General features: G+C 41.1%; 1 protein-coding gene across 1 annotated transcript in view; it reads left to right on the top strand.

Annotated features, from left to right (window-relative positions):
- The window catches only part of LOC137167048 (uncharacterized), a 170,153-nt gene extending 149,279 nt beyond the window's left edge, over positions 1-20,874 (top strand). Inside the window, exons 10-12 of the mRNA XM_067569006.1 lie at positions 7,539-7,686; positions 8,821-9,060; positions 20,399-20,874. Coding sequence (XP_067425107.1) covers positions 7,539-7,686; positions 8,821-9,060; positions 20,399-20,874 — 864 coding nt within the window. The remainder of the gene's footprint in view (positions 1-7,538; positions 7,687-8,820; positions 9,061-20,398) is intronic.
- Positions 20,875-23,671: the final 2,797 nt, after the last annotated feature.

Below are 23,671 nucleotides of genomic sequence, written 5' to 3'. Positions count from 1 at the left end.
AGAAGAGTGAGGGGGGATTTGATAGCGGCCTTTAACTACCTGAAAGGGGGTTCCAGGGAGGATGGGGCTAGGCTGTTCTCGGTGGTGGCAGATGACAGAACAAGGAGCAACGGTCTCAAGTTGCAGGGCGGGAGGTCTAGGTTGGACATTAGGAAAAAGTTTTTTACTAGGAGGGTGGTGAAGCACTGGAATGGGTTACCTAGGGAAGTGGTGGAATCTCCATCCTTAGAGGTTTATAAGCTGAGGCTTGACAAAGCCCTGGCTGGGATGATATAGCTGAGGTTAGTCCTGCTCTGAGCAGGGGGTTGGACTAGATGACCTCCTGAGGTCCCTTCCAACTCTAATATTCTATGATTCTATGGTGGGGGTTCTCACTACCAGTTTACAGCCCTCCTGTTTGGCCTTTTGTCAGCCACAAGGGTGTTCACAAAGTGCATGGCAGTGGTGGCTGCGTATCTCAGGCATCGAGGGGTACAGATCTACCCGTATCTGGATGACTGGTTAATCAGAGGCAGGTCGAGGGCTCAGACCCAAGCCAGTCTCGACCTTGTGTGAGCCACTTGTCACAGGCTGGGCTTGCTAGTAAATGAGCAGAAGTCTACTTTGGTGCCAGTACAAGGATAGACTTTATCGGGGCAGTCCTCGATTCGATGCAGGCCAGAGCGTTTCTGCCACAGGTCCGGTTCAAAGTCATGTCTGGCCTGATCAGGGACCTCCAGGCCTTCCCCCTTACAATGGCACGAGTCTGTCTGCAACTACTGGGCCATATGGCAGCATGCACCTATGTGCTCTGCCTCGCCCGCTTGAAGCTCAGACCACTTCAACTATGGCTGGACTAGGCTTATGCCCCGAGCAGGCACCCCATGGACAGGGTTGTCCCAGTACCCCCACGGGTCCTGACCTCACTAGAGTGGTGGTTAGACTCTCAGACGGTGATGGAGGGAATGCCCTTTGCAGACAGGGGCCCCTCAATGACTCTGGTGTCAGATGCTTCGGACCTGTGGTGAGGGAGGCACATCAGCTCCGGTCACAGTACCCAGGGGACCTGGTCGGAAGAGGATCAGGGGCTCCACATAAACATCAGAGAGCTCCGAGCGATCTGTCTAGCATGCACAGTGTTCCTTCCCTTTTTGAAGGGCAAGGTGATTCAGGTCCTAACGGACAACACAGCCTCAATGTATTATATCAACAGACAGGGCGGGGCTCATTCCCCAGCCCTCTGTCTGGAGGCGGTGGGTCTCTGGAATCTGGTGATAGGCTGCAATTTTCACCTGGTGGCCTCTCACCTCCCTGGTATCAAGAACGCTGCAGCGAACTGGCTCAGCAGGTCCTTCGTACCCTCTCATGAGTGGCCTCTCACCGACATGATCTTCCGGAGGTGGGGTTTTCCCCAAGTGGAGCTCTTCGCCTCCAAGATCAACAAGAAGTGCAGCCAGTTTTGCTCCTTTCAGGGGTGGGATGAGGGGCCCATGTCAGATTTCTTCCTCATTCCATGGTTGGGCGGGCTGCTGTTCGCCTTCCCTCCCATTCTGTTAATATACAAGGTCTTATTAAAAATCAAGAAAGAAAAGGCGAGGATCATCGTTATTGCACTCATGTGGCCCAAACAGCACTGGTTCACAATGCTCCTGGAGCTGTCGGTTGCTCTTCCCCTGGTGTTACCAAGGTGGCATGAGCTAATTTCCTAGGACCAGGGGCACCTTCTGCACCCAGACCTGGAGTCCATCTGACAGTGTGGAGGCTGAAGGGCTGAGCTTGGAAGAACAAGCTTGCTCATCACAGGTGCAGACTGTGCTGATGAGTAGCAGGAAGCCCTTCACAAGGGCATCGTATTTGGCCAAGTTTGTAGAGGCTCACTTGCTGGGCCACAGCGTGGCAAGTTATGTCCCACCAGGCGCCGATCCAGGTGGTCCTAGATTACCTGTTGTACCTCAAGCTTCAGGTCTAGCTACTGCCTCACTAACGGTGCATCTGGCTGCCATCTCAGCCTTCCATACCCCGATTTATGGGAAATTAGTTTTTTCTCACACCATGGTGGCGAGATTTCTGAAGGGCATAGAAAAGCTCTACCCACAGGTCAGGGATTCCGTACTGCCCTCGGACCTGAATTTGGTCCTCTCTAGGCTCATGAGGGCACCATTCAAGAGCCCATGGCAACTCGCCCACTTCTGCTACTGTCATGGAAGGTGGCCTTCTTTGTAGCTATCACATCGGCTAGGAGGGTGTCTGAAATCAGGGCACTCGCTTCAGAGACACCCTATACAATTTTTTTATAAGGATAAGGTCCAGCTGAGGCCTCATCCAGTCTTCCTGCCCAAGGTGATATCAAAATTCCACACCAACCAGGACATTTGCCTGCCAGTGTTTTTCCGGAAGCCGAAGAGGAAAAGAGATGGCATATGCTCTATGTACGCAGAGCTCTGACTTTCAACTTGGAGAGTATGAAGCCATTCCGTAAGTCCACACAGTTGTTCATTGCAACTGAAAGGACGAAAGGCTGAAAGGATGAAAGGCTTACCTGTCTTGTCGCAATGAATCTCCTCCTGGATAACTGCCTACATACGCTTCTGCTATGAGCAAGCAAAGATTCTGCTTCTGGACAACGTCACAGCTCACTCCACCAGAGCGCAGGCGTCTTCTGCAGCATTTTTGGCGCAGGTGCCTATGCAGGACATATGCAGAGCTGCTTCATGGTCAGCGGTTCATACCTGACGCCATATTTGGTAGGGTGGTGTTGCAGTCAACCAACCTGTGAACGCCGAACCCACCTCCAAGGTACTGCTTGCAAGTCACCTACAATGGAATGGACATGAGCAAGTGCTCGAAGAAGAAAAGATGGTTACTTACCTTGTAACTGTTATTCTTTGAGATGTGTTGCTCATGTCCATTCCATGATCTGCCCCCTGTCCCCGCTGTTGGAAATGACGGCAAGAAGGAACTGAGGGGGCATAGGGCCAGCAGTGCCTCATATACCACGGGCATGTGTGCGGGGCTCCAGGGGGTGCCAGAGCTGGATCTATGGGATCTCCTAATGGGAAAAATTTTCTGGTAACCTTGCACGGGGCATGCACGCACCTACTATGGAATGGACATGAGCAACACATCTCGAAGAACATCAGTTACAAGGTAAGTAACTGTCTTTTCCCTAAATCAGATATAGAGTAACGCAGATAAACATTATGATAGACAGGAGAAGGTTAGACAGTTAAGTGGTTGATGTGTGGCTGTGGTTGTTTCTTTTCAGATAGGAGTTTGCTGAGATGGATAAAGATTTGTCATCTTGGCAGAGGTCAGGCTGGAGATGAGATGAGATCTAACTATTGGATGAAGTATCCACTTTCTTTCAGGGTGGAGCCCAGCAAAGAAAATGTCAGGCTGTAAGCTATAGACCAATAAGAATAACTTATTAAACCTCAAAGAATGCCAAAGTCTAGAGTAGGAAGGCTGTACTAACTGGTTAGGCCCATAACCTAGAACAGAAATAAAAATTACCTGGGGAAAAAAAAATGATTCACATTTTGATTACATACAGTGCTAAGATGAACCAAATGAACTACTGCTCTCCCCCATCCAAATTCAGTCTACTCTCAGGTTATGGGGAACTTAGGTTGTTCTTAAAAGATCTGCTTGTGGGGGAATTCTGTGCCACTGTGCATGCTCAGAATTCACATCCCCCACAGACTTCTTTGCTTCCCTGCAGAAAATGACAGGGAAACTGCAAGAGCGGTCACATGACCCTTTCCAGCAGCATGGGCATGTGGTTTCTGGCACCTGGAGCAGCCCACTGAGAGGTAAATCACCATGTCAGGGTGAGTAGGGGGGCAGGACTGGGGATACCCATGGGCATAGATTGGGAAGGGGCATTGTCCTCCCAAACAGAGGTGAGGCATGGGGGGCAGAAAGACTCAGGAACCACTGCCTCCACCCCACCCCATTTCTGCAGTGCACAGAGATGTCCAGGTGAGGGAAGGTGCCGCTCTGGCTAGCTGACTCTGCAGCTGGATGCTGCCTCCTGGATCCTAGTGCTGGTCATGCTCCTCTGCTATTGTGGGAAGCCCTTCTGTTTTCTGTATAATGGTCAGTGCACACAGTGGGGCAGGGCAAGGATGGCAGGGTGGGGCTGGAGAAATGGGGGCAGTGAGTTGGGGTGGGGAGAAGAGGCAGTGGGGAAGGGAGGGGATGAGATAGGGCAGGGGGAGGGGGATGTGGGAATGAAGGTAGGGGGATGGGGCAGGAGACAATTGGGAGATGAAGGGGAAAGGGATGGGGCAGTGGGGAGAGGAAGAGGGATGGGATGGGGAAGAGGCATTGCGGAAGGGGGATGGGGAAGAGAAGGGAATAGTGGAATGGGGGGGCAGCAGAAGCCCGGCATGTGGCATCCCCTCAGCAGCAACAGCAGGTGGGGCTTCCCTGTTAACCAAGCTAATTGAACCCCTTCCCGATGAGCCCCACCTTCCCTGCGCCTGGATCACCCTGATGAGCTCCCTGCACCCAACCTCCACCCCACTGAGCCCCAACCAGCTGCACCCAGACCCCCACCCCACTAAGCCCCACTTCCCTAGCACCAAGACCCCCCTTGCTGAGCCCCAACCACCTTCACCTGGACCCCCTTGCAGAGACCCATTGCCCCTATACCCAGACCCCCATCCCACTGAGCCCCAACCAGCTGCACTGGACCCTCATCCCACCAAGCCCCACTCCCTCAGCACCCAGACGCCCCTGCCACACCCAGACCCCCCTGAGTCCCAACCACCTTCACCTGGACCCCCCCTGCAGAATTCCATTGCCCCTGTACCCAGAACCCCCCAACGAGCCCCTATGCATCCAGTGAGCAACCTGCACCCAGACTGCCCCACACAGACCCTTCTCGCACCACACCTGGATCCCCCCACACTTAGTCCCTCCACACTTGCATGCTGCTTGGCTGAGCCTACCTACCCACACCTGGCACACCTGGTGCAGAGGAGTGGGGCCCGGGGAGTTTCTGGGGCAGGCCCTGGTGCTATATATCAGGGTCAGGTGCAGTCTTACCACTGAAAGCAATGAAAGAATGAAGAAACATCAACAACGATCCAGTTTTCAAAACACGGTTCCCTGAAAGCACTCAGTCCTTTCTTGAGCCTCACTGCAGCTAAGTGATCTCAGACCTTTATCTGGAATCTGAGATTATGAGTCCAGTTGTCCATTGGCCTTACACCTTTAAGAGTCACTTTCTTTTAAGCAGCATCCGCTGCTCATGTTGTCATGATAGGCATGGTCTCCATGTGGCATAGAACTGTCGTCATTGTAAGAATATCTGAACCAATGAATGCAGGAAGGAGGAAAGGCTAAATCTCTCTCTCTCTCTCAGGTAATCCTGCTGGGGCAGTTGTGCTACATCAGGTCCTTCTCTACCATAGCTCAGTGCAAGGTGTTCAGGAAAGAGCTGTTTGTTCTTATTTTAATTAGCCGTGATTAGAAGCATTTGACAACTAAGTGTAGGTAGTTTTTCCTGGCTCCTCATCTCTACCTAGGCTCACTGGCAACATCACTTCATGTGGTGCAGTTTGAAGGGTGGACTTTAGGCTCTCCTAGCCCAGAATTCAGTTCAGTTTTGGGTTTCTGTTTTGTTGGATTCTCCAATCAAAAGATGTCTAATGCTATCAAGATGGATAAAAGGGTCACTCTCATTATATCTGAGTCTCATATTATTAGGCCTGCCAAAGGGACCACTTAAGACATTACTAGTTACAGGTTTTTGCCCCTTTACTTTTTATGACGTTAATGACTTTTGACTTTACTTTTGATGAAGTTAATGTAAGTCTTCATAACTGTTCAGACAGCCATATCATTCGTGAAGAGGAACCCACAGAAAGGCCATTGTGTTGAGGAAGCATCTTGCAGACTGTCATTTCAGTTACTAGGAATATAGAAACCCCATTGAAGTCAATGGGAGTTTTACTATTGACTTCAGTTAGTCCAGGATATTACCCTTTGCATTTCTAGGCACTACTCTGTTATCTGATTAACATTTGGATATTAAAATTGTTACATTATGTAGCAACTGGGAAGATATTAATGTAGATAACAATTTCCTTGGGTTTCTTGAGGAAGATCTGCTCTGCATTTTTCTTCCAGTATAGCTTACTACTCTTGGAAATATTTGATCTAAGGTCTGGAAAAACCTAAAACTGGATTATTTTGGAGATTAGTTCTTTTTTACACATTTCAGATGAACACAGATGTAGGCAAAGTATTGTGTTTTTGAGAGGCCATTGATTTTTGTTTCTATCCCTGTGGGCTATCCAGACTCAAGTTATCAATGAAAGAGAGAAAGCTCATCTTTTCTGTGATAAAGTTGCCATCCTTTTTTCTGATTGTTACCTGTTACTACATGAATTTACAGCACTAATCCAAATTAGCTAACATTTTTTTTTAAAGTGCCTTTTCCTCCTAATCTTCTCTGTTTTTCTTTTTTAGACTGTAAGATCTTTGGGGGCGGGGACTGACTTGTCCAGCACCATGTTCATTCTTGGTGCTTAACAGATAAGTCATGACAATAATCATTAATAATGCCAAACCATCTTTTATTTACTAGAAACTGATTCTTTACTGTAGCTTTCAGCTAGAACTTCTCCTTCTGAAATGCCAAGTGAAGAGAGTGGAATTTTTCCATGTCCAATTTTCTCCTGACTTCTGGGGGAACTTTCCAGCTGGGCTTACAAAACAGTTTCTGAGAAGGAAAATATGGAGCCATCCACAGTAATTCTGATATTCAGAAAAAAAGATGCATCTGTATTTTATGGATTTTATTCTTTTTAACATATCAAAATAATGGAAAATATTTTTAATGTTTTATTTAAGCTTTGTGTTAACATTTTTTTTTTATTTCCTCACAACGCTTAAAAAAATTATGGTGTTGGAATCAAAAAAAAAAAAATTTGATTACCAGAAACAATCTGTTTCTGAATGCTCACAGAGATTTTGCTAGAGCTACATTTATAATGATTCTTTAAGGGCCTAAGCCATAACCTATTGAAGTCAATGGAAAAGCTCCCTGTTGCCTTCAATAAACACCGGATCAGGACCTAAAAAATTTCTGTGCTGAACTACTCTGCTTGCAATTCAATATATTAAAGCTGCAAATATTTAAGCTGCAAATATTCTCCCTGAGCTGCCTGGCTTGCCAGTGCGGAATTTTCAAAAAATTCTGTTTCAGTTCTTCTGAAATTGAACTTTTCAAAAATTTCTATTCCCAAGAAAATTCTGTATTTCCAGATTCTTCCAAATCAAAACAAACAAACAAATCAGAAATGTGAAATTTCCCACAGAACGGAAATTCCAATTCCCAGTCTATTCCCACTTTAAAAGATTCCTCTACTTCAAACGATTTTACCTAGTCTGAGAGAGATGGTGTATAGTTAAAATGGGGACTCATTCTGGGACTGGTAATGTCTCTCAGAACAGAAGAAATTTTTAATGTGACCTCTCCACAGCATGTGAATAATGGTAATTACTGTAGCTAATCATGATTCCGTTTTATATATTTTGTCTTCTAGATACATGCTCTGCAAGCTGAACTCAATTTCCATAGAAACATGTACAACCTCCAAGTTAAGTACACTGAATCTGTTTTTGAGGGGATAAAGCAAGCCTACCACACTTTTCAAGAGAACGTTGTGTCAGTTCTATGTTCACCACTACAAGGTTAGTGTGTGTTTTTGCGATATTTCCAGCAGCACAAACTAAAACCAGTTGGAAAATACTGAAAAGCATTTAATAAAAGATTTGCAAAGCTGTCATTTGCAATCAGTTCCAGCCACACCTTGCACCGTTTTTTCTTCCTTGTATTTAAAATAATCCCTTCATGCGTATGTTAGATTTTGTATGCACATTTGTAGACCCAAAAATTCAAAATTCCTTACACAAAATACATAGCAAGAGAACAATATTATATGGCATTCATGAGGAAAATAAAAATGTGTTTATTACTTTTTATTTAAAAAATTCCTTGTGAACTAAATATATGTAAAAGCTATCCTAAGTATGCAGTAGGAACTTTAGTATGGGTTTTTGTCAGTTTTTTCTTTATTACATTTTCAAGAATACAAAATGAACCAAAATCCAATGCAATGATCAAGACATTTAAATTTATATAAAAATCATTACAACCCACGACAACAAAGGAATGTAAATGTACAAGTCTGTTCAATGTGTTTTCTTTTTCCTTTTAAATTTTAGCACAGAAAGACTGTAACCATATGATCATTATATACTAATTATATATAATAAAAGAAATAGTTGTAAATAATTTAGAAAGACAAAGTGGGTGAGGTAATATCTTTTGTTGGACCAGCTACTGTTGGTGAAAGAGACAAGCTTTCAAGCTACACAGAGTACTTTTTCAGGTATGGGAGAGGTACTCAGAGCATGGTAGAGTGTTGGAGATAATGACCTTTACTAAATCAATATGAAATGTAAATAGACACATTTAAACTGGAATGTTGACAAATTGACCTTTACTTTTGATAATAAAAATACAATACTGCAAATGATGTTCACTCTCTAAAGTGTAAAAGAAACTCAAAGAAATTCAGCAACTTTTAAGCAACAATTCATCTCCTCATCCCACATAAATTGCATAATTTTTGCTAAGAATCAAGGTGGAATTTTCAATCTGTCTAGCTGCTAAGTGGGATGCTTATGGGATAAACTTTCTCATAATTTTGCTGCCATTTTGCGTTCATATGTGCGTACATAGATACATAAGTGATCTATATGTCTGGACTTCCTTGTAGGAGCTGCTGACTTTAAAATTTAAGGGTTTTTTTTCTCTTGCAGTGTTTCAGCTGTCAGACATGGGCTTGCTCTCCAGAATACAGTTGATAACATCTCTGTTTCTCTCCATCTCTCTTCCTGACCCTGCTTTCTTTGCAGATGTTCTTTCTTCTTATATAAACCTTAAAGCAGAAGCTTCAGAGGTTGCTCTAAGGGACTTTCTCACTGCTTTTAAAAACAATGCTGAACAGATCCAAGATGCAGTTGACACTTTGGCGCCATCAAAGAATCAGCAGAATGAAGGTAAGTTTTATTCAATTTAAGACAGCAAGAAATGAAAAAAATGGTTGTTTCCAGTATTTCCTGAGTCTGTAAAAACAAGTCATAGGTCTTGGAAGGAAAGTAATTCCTCTGGGCTTTCTTACAGACTAACGTCATTGTATATTCTGATCTCAGTTACACTGGATAAAATCCATAGGAGTTGCACTAATATCAATGGAGTTATTCCAGATTTACACTGCTACAAATGTAAGCAGTATTTAGCTCACAATTGTTTTGCTGTTTAGTTTTCCCTGCTGTTTTTTTTTTTTATAGCTTTATAAAATTGTACATTGTAACACACTGAAGGACTGAATGCTTTCTTTTTCATTATGTGTATATTTGTAGTTAATTTCAATTACTATGAAATTAGGAGACTGATAACACTGGATGAAGGCCCAAATACCTAGGGATGTAGTAGATTCTCCGTCACTTGCAGGCTTTAAATCGAGACTGGATGGCTTTCTATAAGAATGCTTTAACTCAATCAGAAGTTATGGGCTTGATGCAGGAATTACATGAGTGAGGTTCTTTGGCCTGTGTTAAGCAGGATGTCAGACTAGATTATCATAATGATGCCTTCTGGCCTTAAAATCTATGAAAGTATAATGCAAGTACTTGTTATATTCAAGCTTTCCCCCACATGGTTTAGCCATGGTACCTCAATCCTGTTTTACAGTACTCCTGATATACCATCTGAGGTCCACTTCTGTGCCATGGCTACTAACTCTGTTTACATTGTGGGTAAATATCAGATAAAGACTGGGTGCCTGATCTTGCAAAGACTTATACATAGCTATGAGAGATAAATTTAGAGGAGCCGTTCCATGGACTTATCACATGGGTTAAATCACTCATGTGCGTAAATGTATGCAGGATCAAGCTGTAGGTTAAGACCACCAAACATATTATATGTGAAATTGAGCATTGAGCCCATCATCTGGAGATTAGTGCATTAATCTGTTTTAAAATCTCAGCTGCTTTAAACGTCTGCAGTTTGAATTAATAAAATCTGAAAAATGGAATCCTATTGTTAAAATAATTAAACACCTGGGGCCAGATTCCAATTGCATTTACATTAAATCCTTCCAGTCCATTGACTTCAATACAGTTACTCTAGATTTACACTAGAGTAGCTGAGATCAAAATATTGCCTTGAAGTTTTGATTTCTTTATTACTAGAAATAAAGATGTCTTATCTCAGTGACTGAACACATTCCATCATGGTGCTTTACTACGTTACAAGGATGATTTCAGTTTGCAGTTACCATACAGAGCATTAAGCTTTGAACTGCTAGAACAAATGGCAGCAAAAAATTAAATATTTCCTAGTTTTGTAGATATTTTTCTTAAAGATACAGTTGTTGTTATGGCAGTAAAAAGGAGTTAAAATAGCAATAGTTGGACACAAGTTCATGTTTCTTTTCATTTATGGAAAAGAAATAGTAAATGTTGTGACTTTCAGGGTATATTACATGTAAATAGCAGACGTTCACAAAGTCAGGATTCATATTTAGATTACTTTTATTAACTTAGCTGTGGAATACTACTGTTGATTATTGCACACCCTTGGTGGGATTTTCAAAAGTACTCAGTGTTGGTCCAACTTTGCTCCCTTTGAAATCAATGGGAGTTATCCCACGGACATAAATGGGAGCAGAGTAAGACAATCCTGAGAGGTTTTATAAAACCCACCTGACTGCTCTGAGAAATATTTTTTTTACTCTTTCATCTGCCACCACCAGCAAATGAGAGTAATGCTTCACTTGAGCCTCCTTACAAAGGCTGGATACCAGTATGGGCAACATTTTCAGATGTCATGATTAAACAATGTGTATAAAATCATCTATGTCATGACACTTTATAGTAGTTCAGAACAATCTGATTTCCTTCATGACCAAAATTCACCCTTTTCTCTTTATTATTAAAAAAAACTACCAAATATGACTTTGAAGATTTAAAAAAAAATATTCTTGTGTTAATTATTTTCTTATATGCACTTTACAGTGTAGAACATGGTAGCCAAATACCAATATATTTTATTCAAGGACTAGATGATTCAGTGGAGTATCACTCTAGACTTTAGCCTTTGAATGCCTGAGCTCAAATCTGTTTATATCATCAGTAAAAATACATTTTTTGGTTTGTTCTTGTCAAAAATCTACCATATGATTTACAATGATTACTTTAAAAACTTGCTGATTGGCTATCAGTAGGGTTGCCTCAGTTTTGGCACTACCTAAACTTCCCTATATCTGCTATAGGTAATACTGCAAATAAAGTATGAAGTGCAACTCAGAAGATTTTAAAGGTGGTTTTTACAATACGATATAAATTACTGGCAGCCTGTTCAGGAGCGGCTTGGTGACTATATTAATATTTGGGATTGGATAACTTTGGGAGTGCCTACTCACACTATGTCTGCTGTTAGCCAGTGCTAACACTGATGAAATGTGCTCCCTGCATCAAACAGCTCTAAATAAGCAGTAGTTGCATTCATAATACATAAATAAAATGAGGCTTAAATATGTTTCTAAACAATTGCACTGTAATTTTCATGTAATCCTGATATCCTGATAAACTCAAACATTTGTAGACCTATTTAGAAACAGTGAATTGATGTACTGTTGGTGACACACATGAAGTAAGTTAATAGCCTCAGTTCCTAGAGGACAAGTATGCATCTCTAGTGATCTGGCACCTTGTTGACTAGCTTAGTCCAGAAGCCAAAAGTTCAATGAGCAAAGAAACTAAACTATCCTGTGACTACTAGAGATTGGCTTTATAGAATAGTATTGAGCCACATTGGTGGTGGTAGTTGTTATCATCATAATTCCTATCACAGTGCCTAGCAGCCCCACTCATGGACCAGGACCCCGTTGTACTGGGTACTGTACACATAGAACAAAAAGACAGTGCTCTGCCTGAAGAGCTTACAATACAAGTATAAGATAAAAGATGGATACAGACGGACTGATGTGGGAGGCGCATGTTACAAGGAAACAATGAGGAAGTATTGGTCCACGTGATAGGCTAGGCAGTGCACTCTGCACACCAGCAAACTAGCTGTCAGGAACCATGGCCTGCAGCAGAGCCAGTTGCTGGGCAACCTAATGAATACTGCTGGCTTGGTGTAGTCTAACTAATTGGCTACACTGCCTAATTGGTTGGACGAGTCGGCAGACCAGCTCCTAAACCCAACAACAGTTCAGTGGCTGCTCAAAACTTTGCTCATGCTGCAATTCCCCCAGTCCTGTTCTTGCTTGTTCCCAGCTATGCTCCCTCCTTGCTCCTGGCTTGAACCCAGCCTTGCTCCTGCATTGTCTCACTCCAGGTAACCAAGTTCTAACCCTCAGCTCTGATTCTTGATCTCTGACTTCAGCTCAGACCCCTGACTCTGGCATTGAGCCTTTGAGACTCCAGTTCTGACCCTAGGTCCTGATTCCTACCGACTCCTGTTCTAACTACTAGATATGACTCCTGCCGAACTCCTATCCAGCCATCCACATTCTGGTCATGTGACCACTAGTATTATCAAGTTTTTTGTAGACATCACAGCAAAGGAATTAAAGGAGGAATTTGAAGGAGCATAGTGAGATAGCTTTGCGGATGTTTATTGAGAGCTCCTCCCAAGCATGAAGGACAGGATGGGAAGAAGAACAAAGGTGGCAGTATTGTGTCACTATGGCACTTTATATGCACTAAATTAATTTTAAAACATTATTCAAAGCAAAGGGGAGGAAACAGTAATTTTTCATTGGTGGAGCAGTGTTGCTTTAGTGCATGAGAGTGAGAGCCAGGAGAGCTAGGATCTAGTCTCAATGCTGCCATTGACTCAGTGGGACATTTAGCCAGTTACTGGACTTTTCTATTCTTCATTTTTCCCATTTGTCACTGATAATGCTTTTTTGAAGCTCTGAGCTTCACAAATTAAAGGTGCTTTTTACTTGAAGTTGTATTATTTAGTCTGACGGCAAAGACAACTATATGAATTCTGCATGTTTTACACTGTGCTCCATAAATAGTTGCAGATTTTTTTTTGCTTGAATAGTAGCAAGTGTGTATTGACTGATTTGTTAGTATGTTTTAAAGTATACCATAATTCTTAAATTACCTAAATTGGGACCTATGAAGTCCATTTTGGAAAATCCCACAAGCATGAAATAATTGAATGCATTTTCTAATCTTTTCATCTCTCGATTTGTGATCAGACTACTGGGAAGAAAATAAAGATTCAGGTTGACTTAGCATACACAACTATTACAGTTTGGGATAATATAGTTTACAGCAGAAAAAGGCACTACAAATCTAGACAATGAATGCTTAAGTTGCAGTAGCTTCAGGGTCTGAGGACCAGATCTTCAACCCAGGATACATACTCTTTGCACTATTCCAGTGGGGCAAAGGGCATTTAAAGCTGCCCAAGAAGAATCTCTCAGTGTCTTAAAGTTGGCATAGGTACCTATGTTTCTTTCTCTGCACAGAGAAGACGTTCTGGGTAGGCTGAGGATGGATGGTGTGTGTGTGGGTGCGTGTGGGTGTGTTCTAGCTGAAATCAGATAAAATAAGCAATAGCTGCCTTAACTGGTGCTCGGTTTTATTTGGCTCCTGGCCAACCCCAATTTAGTGGGAGGTTGGAGGGGTAGCTTAGAGAGCCCCTTTTGCCTGCCCCATCTCTTAATCCCCACCCTCAACATAGCTGAGGATTTAGCCCTGAAGATCTAGTTACTGATTCTTGTAACCTACATGTGAGACTTAAAGGCAAAATCAGAAAATACACTTCTCAGGTTCATATCTGTAGCACATGTTATAAAGGCTTAATACTGCTAGTCACCTGTTTTGCTATATTGATGGTAGTGTAGTGTAATCAAAATGGGCATGGAGATTGAAACAAACTATAGTAAATTAGTCATTTTCCCACAAATACACAAATTATTTATATTCTTTTATAGTAATAGTAAAAGTAGCTCTTGCATATAAACGAAGGGCTCAATCATTCCCATCAAATTTAGATGTGTGCATTGTAATTGCACACATCTGTATTTGCAATTTAAGCCCATTGCTGCTTCTTGTATCCTTAACCTGCAAGAAATAGTTTGCTTTGTGTCCACATAAGTGCTTTTCTGACATCACAATAGTGTTTATATCTCCACACCTGTCACAATGGTTAACCGTATATGTATCAATGTATTCTGAGAAAATCTCAAAAACTATCCCATGCTGTCGTAATAGGGGATAGAACATCTAGAAGACGTGCACATAGCAACACTGTGGGACAGTGCACTGGGGGATGTCCTGTTGCACAGAGAATTGCCGAGGTAGAAGGCATGGCCAAACCAGTTAGAAAAAGGTCCTGTCCTCACTGGAAAACCTAGTGAGGTTATGGAAGATAACCATGGTCCACGGTGAAATACTGCTAGCTGGCCACGATCATTAACCAATTATTAATAACATTGTGTGCTGATACAAAATATTTAGAGTGGCCCAATGCTAGTAACAGGTTACACATTCATAGCACAAGCAAGATTTGTGTGTCAAAAGGCAAGTCATTTTGTCCCTTTGTGCCTTATTCAATTCAGCTGCAAACTAGGGTCCAAACAGGATCTCAGTGCATTGGAGGAAAAGGTGCATGAGTAAATACATCAGAAAAACCAAATTTTCTTCTTAAAACACACAAATTACACTATTGCAACTGAGCTCTTCATTATCTAACTTCATCTACTCTTAGCTTCCTAAAGAAAAGGTGAAATAATAGATTTTTCACACCAGAAAGTCTGTCATTGGCAGTATGGTTAAAATCGATCGAACCCCTGAAGTTCTCAGTGTAATACAGCTTTGTGCACTATTGTTTTCCAACAGGGCCATGTATTTTTATTCCTTAGAAAAACTGGCAGCTGCCTGGTTCCTTTTTTCTAAGAATTCTAACATGAACATTCCCATTATATTAGAATAAAGTGTGGGAAAGCAGCATTAGGGAGAAAACTCTCAAGTCAGTTTTAACAGAGTGTGTCTCATTTTGAATTTGTCCAATGACTGTGTCCACATTTAAACTGTGGTATTTTTAAAAGAGTATGGTAAATCTGTATCCTCACTTTTATTGTGCCAAATCTGGAAGTCCATATTCAATTTTTTGAGGAGTTTGCCTAATTAAAAACTGAATAAGGAGCACAGGATATAGCTTTTTATTCTTTAGTTTATTATTGTTACCACATTTTTATAGCAGGAGGTAAAATTATACTTGTATATAGTACTTAGTGCCCTATGCCACTTTTCATAAATAGTAACAGCACTGCTATATATCAGAGGCATAAAGACTACATTTTGTGAAGGCCATTGTTTATAAAAACAAAAAAAGGACTTGTAGTGGCACCTTGTTTTTCAGGACATACTGAAAGCAGAATTGATTTATTGCCAGGAAGATTTGCACTAATTTGGTAGGCGGAAACATAGATGAAATTATAATTGGTTTGAGAGACCCCCTTGGCACCCTAGATTTTTGTTTGAACGTTGGACATTTCAGAGTTCATCCCTGGTGCAGAAATGTTGGTGACATATAATAAACTGCAAAAGTTTAATATCTTTTCCAGATCTTGCAATTAGCTATTAATTTCTACAAATTAGAAAATAAATGTAGAACTGCCCATCTGAGTGCCTCAAGGACTTAACAATAAACAAAGAAGAACAAAAAAAAATCCCAGTCCTGTAACTGATTGCACATGGATGCAGAGATGTGCCCATACAGGGCTCCATTGAGTTCAATGGAGTTATGTGCAGGAATAGGAGTGTTCCTCCATTACAGGATTATGGCTCTAAATTTTAATTTTCCAGAAAGGTCCTTATTTGACCCTGAAAATAGCACCCTGCAGATCAGATATATATGTAGTAAATATCAATGCAGCTGGGAGCAGAGATAAAATGAACACCACTACTGGGGTGGATAGATAAAATATATTGTTCCCTAGAAAACTGTTGCTCAGATATCATGGGGTTTAATGTATTAAAAAGGACTCTCGAAAAACCCAAATCGTAAAACCAGAGTTGTATGCGAGAATGTGTAATAAACCATTGCATTGTATGCTTGGGTTAGACACCCAGATCAGGATTTCCCATATAGTGCACTATGGTATTAAAATGTATATATGCATCAGACCTGCTATGGCAAGCAATAATTTCGAATGCAGACTCATGTTAATAATGACAACACACAAAGAACAAAATATACATTAAATGATTGTAGAGCTATTACTTTCTACTCCCCAGCATACACAAACTCCTGTAATGGAGAAGAAGGGGGACCAAATAATTTTATTCATCTTATAGGATGGAATCTGGTATAGCAATGAAAAGCTCACATTTTGAGAAGGAATGGAGAAGATGATGTAAAGGACTGTGGCTACCCTAAAATATCTGCAATGAGATTGTTATTGAGATGTTTCACTTAGTGACTTGCAAAAATGCCTATGAAACTATTCTTGTTCCAGACCAGGAAGTTTACAAATTCATCCTCATTATATCAATTTTCTTTACGGCCTTTCACCCCTATTTTTTGTTCTTAGGCTCTAATTTTGTTCTAGATTAACACTGAATGTTTCTTACCCATAAATCTGGTGTTAAGTTTTCATGTCTGTCTCTCCTTATTTTGTGTTATGGCTAGCATTGATGTAGGGATAGGGAATTGTGTACACCTTAAATATTACATTACAGTGTAACCACTCACTGAGTCTGTCTATTCCCTCTCTCTTTACAAAGAAACAGTTGTCTTTTTGGAGGATCTCTCAGATACTTGCTGGCCTTCCTACTTTTCATACACTGGAAACCGACCTATCAAAATTCTATTCACCCATTAGCCTGAGCAAGTGCATTCTTCTCACTGGCTATTCAAATACCTATTTCCCCTCCATCCATGATCATCTGTCATAATGGTAAAGGGTGGACAAGTAGATTTTGTGCTTGGATTGGTAAATTTTCATAATGGTCTGGAAAGGCTGCTATAAAATGACTTTATAATTCTTCAGACTGGATTCTCAGCTGTGCTGAGCTCAGACTCAATGCAGACGGAAGCGAAAGAGGCAAAGATGTATTTGTGCCTCCACCCTGGTTCTTGACAAGACTATAGAATAGCTCATAGGCTGTGGACATTGTGGAGTGGAGAGCAGATAGCACAAAGCTAGCTATGCTGGCTTTACATCAGCTGAGGATTCCCTTGTGTTGGATAGGGAAACAAAGGGGACTTGACAAGGGACCAGGCCCTTCTATTTCAGGACAACATCGTCTTAGTGACCATTTTCTATAGCATTTCATGACACTTCTGAAGACTTTCCACAGCTGTGTTTAACTTCAGCCTTGCCAATTTCATCCAAGAGACATGGCGGAGTGCTCAAGTTGGGATTTATCAGTGTTTCTTATAACAACAAGAAATAAGGGATCCTGTTATGCTTGTCACTTCTGCTTTCTTACATTATCACTGTTGCTTTGCTCATCTGGGTATAGTGCTTGATTTTATTTGGCTTTCTATACTAGCTGATTGGTATGGCTGCTGTGTAATGTAACTGATTGGAAATTAGAGCATCTAATCCATGTTTTCTTTTCATTTTAGCAACACATGTCCCCTTTGGCTTTGTTTACTATCTCAAAATTCTTTATCTATTTCCCTTTGATAGCAGATGTAGCTTCTGTTAGCAAAAGTTTGAATCTATGTCAAAAGAAATTCAAATTCTCAGGCAAGAACTACATTTAAAGTAAGTGTTTGTGATCTGAATCCACAAATATCTGGCTTACTGCCTTCCTAAATTGTGTCAAATTGTGTCAGAGAGGATCTCCGGGACTGCACCAGTCCATGGACTGGACATTAAAAAACACTGGCATAAAGCAGGGCTTTGTTATTTGCAAACTGAAGTGAGCATCAACAGCAACAAGCTTCAGTTCTGTGGCGATATAAGAATACCGAAAAGTAACAAAACAGGCTACCTATGGGTGTAGTGGCCAGCTGCACGGCCTGCCCCTCCAGTGCTGATTCTGCAGTAGTCAAGAAGGCATCTAAATTCAGTCAAATGTTGAGACACTGGAATGGTAGAGAAATTAGGTGTATGTTAACAGCAGAGCCACTCAATACTTGTACCTGGGGTGACTAGATGTCTTGATTTTATAGGGACAGTCCCGATATTCAGAGCTTTGTCTCACATAGCCGCCTATTCCCCCCTACCTACTGTCCCAATTTTTCACACTTGCTATCTGGTCACTCTACTTATACCGAACTTTACATGTTCATAGATGTGTAACACTTTACAAACATTAATGTTCACCCATCTGAATTAGGTATTTTAGCTATCATTATCCTGATTTTCCAAAGGGAGATACTGAGTTATAGAGATGTTGAAAGATTACCGTATGGTTGAAAGGGGTAGTTTTAAATAGTTGGACATCAAGTAAATGTATTGTAAAAATTACTAAAAATGTTAGGTTTAGAGAAACAAGAAATGGTAGACCAGCTCTTATTGTTTCTCTTAGTGCTAACTTACAGGTGTGGCTCCTACTATTTACACTCGGAGGGGTTATTTTACATTCCTTAGGGGACACCATATCAGGACCAAGCAAAATAATCACAATTATTATCCATGGCTATTTTACTATTAAAGAAAGGAAAAGAAAACATTAACCAACACAAATGACAGAATATGGACAATAAACTCTACTTAAAACATGAATGTCTTTTGTGGTCGGTCTGTCTTGATGTTTGCTTGTTCTTGAGAGAGAGAGAAGCAGATACCTTCTGGAATTTCTTTGCTAAGTTTTAACATTTTGTAACATATCAATTTAAACATATGTATTATATTTCCAAACATCCTGGCTAGAACATTCTTAATATTAAATAAAGGTACAAGTTTGTAATGACTTAACAATAAGATATTACAATTTGATTAATAATATATTTGCATTAATATTGAGATCTCTCCCCCACATCACACAGCAAGACTTGAGTCCCTTGATTCCAGTCTTCTGTTTATTCTTCTAGACCACACCTCAGTAAAAGATTGCCAGGTTGAGGGAAAAAGCCCCTGTCATGCCTTTTACACTGGCTGCAAGGAAGGGGAAAGTATAGGCTGATACCTCAGGTTTATTTATCACATGGAAGCTACACTGGCTTTTAGGCTTTTATTGCCCTATTTTGGATGATGTGTGGAGCCATCGTCAATAGATAGTGAAATCACCTGAAGAGAGCTTCCACAAAATGCCACAGCCTGGCAGGACAGGGTAGTGTAGAATGAGACCATAAATGGAGCTTAAAATGACTATAATCTCCCTCCTTTGTCTTCTCCATCTGTGAAAGGGGATTAATTGTTTCTGTCTAGGATCTAGGAATAGACAATTATAGATTTTGAAGAAGCTCAACTCTATGCAGAGGGGAAAAAATGAGTAGATTCCTTAATACTTTTCTTTTTAAATATTTTTTCCTTTCCAAACATAACCTTATTAAAAAGAAAGTCAGTGCTATCGTATATTGTTACATCAGTTAGAAGCTTTGAACTCTTCAGTGTCTCAGATAGTGACTCAATAGTCCTGGCACCAAATCCAGGAGGAAAAGGAGAAATTTCTTGCACAGTTCTACTGTATAACAATGTGTGTGTCTTTGTATCTCATTTGTAGAACAACAAAAAGACAAACCCATAAAAGGGAAAAGTGCCACTTCTCATTGGCATCTTGACTTGGATTTATAAAGGGAGGAAATTCCATAACCCTGACCTTGCCTTATGCTATTTTTCATTATCTGAGTCAAAACTATGGACTAACAAGTACATGCATAATCAGTGATGACCTCCAGTGTGGCTACTCTGGGCTGGTGTTCTAACCGAAATGCCAAGGCATGGGCTGCAGTCTAATAGGAATACAACACCCTGCTATGTGGGAGATCTGAACAATGTGGGACAACTGCTGAGAGGGAGAAAGGGAGTGCCTTACATAATTTTAAAGCAACTTGTCTGACCTATTTGGGAGTGGCATTAGGTGTCTTTGGCTGAAAGGCTAGTGACTACTACACAAATGCACTGTTGATTTCCAGTAAAGGGGGAATCCTTTCTCTAGCACACTGTATTGTCAGTCGGAGGCTTTCTAGATAAATAATGAACCACATGCTGCAAAGAATCAGGTGAGCCACAGAACAAGAGATTTAAAGCTTTACTGACACATTCCAGGCAGTGTCAAAACTACTACTGATTTATGCTTTTATACTTTAATACAACTACTGGCACTTATAAATCTCTCTCACTATTGCTGTTGATGTGAAATGTCTGTTGTAATTTAACTTACTGCCCTGTTATCTCTTAAGGTAATGAGGCCCTGTCAAGGTTTGGAAAAGAGTTCTTCCTGTCTTTGGAGCATTCACTCAAAGACTGTGGGGAACAACGGGATAAAGCAGCCAGCAAAATGGAAACCTTACAAACTGAACTGGCTCTGGCCTTTGAAAACCTTCAGAGCTTAAGAAAGGAACGAAAAGCGAAGAAAGCAGAATCCACTCCTCATTTTACAAAGTCTGAAGGGGGAGAGAGTGCAGGAGGAGGAGCTGCAAGTGGCTTGGATAAGATTTCAAAAGATAAGCCAGTGCCAGATTCAATACCCCTGCCTCCTCCACACTGTGAGTGCCTTTTGCCCAAAGATGTGTCTGCAATGGCAGAAGCATCCAGCAACTCATCATCCAAGCTGCAGCAGCAGAATTCTAAGGGTTTAGTCATTCACGAGAGGGGGAAGAGTCCCCACAGGAGTAAGAGCACGAAGAACATTGTAAAGCCACCTTGGCAAGATTAGCCATCACTTAATCTTTAATATCTTTCTCTCGAAATGTGGTCTGAGCTAGTTTGTAGTATTCCGTGCTATAATGAACTCCAGGGGCACAATCATTCAAGATGTTGGGAAAAGAATTAAGTCAATCAGGGGCTGAGAGCACTTAACACCTTGTAAATGGTGCTGGGAAACTCCTAGAGGCCTGATCAAAACTCATTGAAGTCTGTGAAAAGATTCCCATCAATGGGCTTTGGATCAGGTCCTTAGTATTTATGCTAGAATGCAGCAAACCAGAGGGATAGAAATAGATGGCGGGTGTTAAAATGAAATGAATAGCTTTTGGAGAGGTAATATGAGCACTTAGCACATGGACTGTAGTAATGTTATGCAGGATGTATGTGCTGTTTCATTACAGATGTGTTTTTACACTTTATGAAGATTATTATGGAATGACTTAAAAAAAATAAATCCCTGGCACCAGGCGTGGTTTTGTTTCATTACCAAAAGCACGTAGAGGGCTCTGACAGACCACAACCATCTGACAAATGTTTATAAATTTGTTTTTCTTTGACTTGGCATCTCTGAGGAAATCTGTCTAGGTTCCCATGCTCATGTGAATGATAAAACTCTTGAATGCCCAATAAGGATTGCATTCACAGTGTTTACTGATAGCAAATGGTTTTGGAGAGCCATACTTCATTGAGAATGACAGCGTAAATAAGTCAGAATCGAGTGTGCAATGTTTTCTTTTGTTTTTAAAACTTGATATTTTTATATTCTAAATCACATTTTTTTGTTAATTCTAAAGATTATAAAGTTTTATTTTCAGGTGAATGAAAAATTGAAGCTGCAGACATAGTATTTTTGTTGTATTTCTTTTACTGTTCTTTCTTCCTTTTGCATAGTATTGGCAAGAGAGGAAGATCTGTTGGATCATTTAACTTTCCAAAGAGCCTGGAGACTGGGATGTGTGCAGACAGACATGCATTGACTGAAATATATTTGTTTGTATAAGTTTTCTGTGTTCCACCAAAAGCGTGTGTCCTTTAATGGTTACACCAACCACCTCAAGAGAATGGCTATGAATTCACAAGTGTGATTAATTTGATGGCTGTAATAGAGGTAACAAAATAACTGGTCAAAAGACCAATTTATGGTGGGTGTTTTTTAATCTCTTGTCTATTGGTGCCAGTTGTGTTTCAGAAAGACATGAAATGAGAGCTCATTCATTAACTTGGGCTGATTTGTCTCCTTCTAGAAAAAGTGCCACACTCCACATGTCACTCCCCCTCTTACAAATCCAGTCCTTTGTGGGATGGTAAATCGTCCTGCTGTCCAACTCGGCTCCAGGCAGGGTTTTCAGGGTGGGCAGAGTGCCTGCTCCACAAAAGATCTTCCCTACTTTGGGAGGGATAGCTAAAATTCTGCCTGCTATAAGTCTCCAACCCTCCCCTTTCACACATATACACCCATGTGTGGCAGATAAAAAGTAATGGCCTACACCAGACAAGTCAGATGTTTTTTCGCTACCCAGAAAACATCAATAGGGAAAGGGTGTATTCCAGGACCTGCTTATGGGTAGGGTGGGGGTAATGAAACTTGCCAGGCTCCTTACAAAACCAGACAGTATTGCTAGGGTTCACTCAACGTTATGTTCAAACAAACCTGGAACTAAAGTGATCACTAAAGTGAACATTTATGCCAGGTGCACACATTGAGGGATTCAACCTACTGGCATCTGTACAGTGCAACAAATGGAGGGAAATGACTGCATAAAGGCCCAATATGCCAGGCTACATCTTTGCCAAGACCCATGTAACCTATCCCAGGGTAGGACTTCACCAGTGGATGCTGGCCCCAGTGGAGTAGTGCCTTTAGTTTCTGCAGTGGTGTAGTTTACCTAGCACACAATGGTCTAAGTCATTTTTAGCAAGGACATCTAACGTGGTTTAATTTTTGGTTGATTTGGCTCACTTTATTATTTAACAAAAGCAGGAGCTAATTTGACCTTTCACTTTGTATCTTCCTTTATTTATGACTTGGTCCTAGATAATTATTTCAGACTCTGCAGAATCAAAATGACAGCAGTACATTGATTTACTTTTTGAATGCTGTATCCATCATCAGAAGAGCTAGGAGCTAACTTTTAAAAATGAAGACATACTTTAGATGCTGAATCATATAGAAAAATCTTCTGAAATTTGGGTGGGGAATTGACATAATTGTGCATGCAGACAAAATCAGGCTTTAAATCCTCAAGCCTTATGGATTATATTTTACATCTGTAAATTTGTTACGCAAGGTGATTGGGGTGACATGAAAAAAATCCTGGTATAAAAAAGCTGGAGAATTAGAAACTCCTTTCGTCTGCCCACTCTCCATGCTTAAAGAAGTGAGAAACAGGGTCAGGACAGGAATGAATGGAAGACATGGTTATGATGGTGAGAGAAATAAAAAAAAAAGGTTGGACACAGGGCTAAAGGATCAGTCCTGCTAAGCACTCTGGCTACAGTCCCGCAAAGTATTCAAGCACATGTTTAACTTTAAGCATGTGGGTAGTCTGTGCTTAAAGTTAAGCATCTATGTTGCTAGATCAGCACTGACGTGCTCTGTGCCTTGCGGGATCCAGGCATGGAAGAAGGGGGCCTAATTCCTCCCCTTTAACTTATTTCTCATCTTAAAACACCGTTAAAGGACAAGATGTGGTAAAGTTGGGGGAAAGAAAAGAAGGGCAGCTCTTGAGATGTTCCCCCTATGATGACAGCTGCTTTCCTCTCCTTGGCTGCAATTTTATTCGTCTAAATTAAACTTAATAAGACCT

The sequence above is a fragment of the Emydura macquarii genome, unplaced genomic scaffold, assembly GCF_026122565.2.
Source record: "Emydura macquarii macquarii isolate MOO-44397 ecotype Brisbane River unplaced genomic scaffold, CSIRO-AGI_Emac_v2 contig_2897, whole genome shotgun sequence".
NCBI lineage: Eukaryota > Metazoa > Chordata > Testudines > Chelidae > Emydura > Emydura macquarii.
This window is presented reverse-complemented; position numbering and strand designations above follow the sequence as displayed.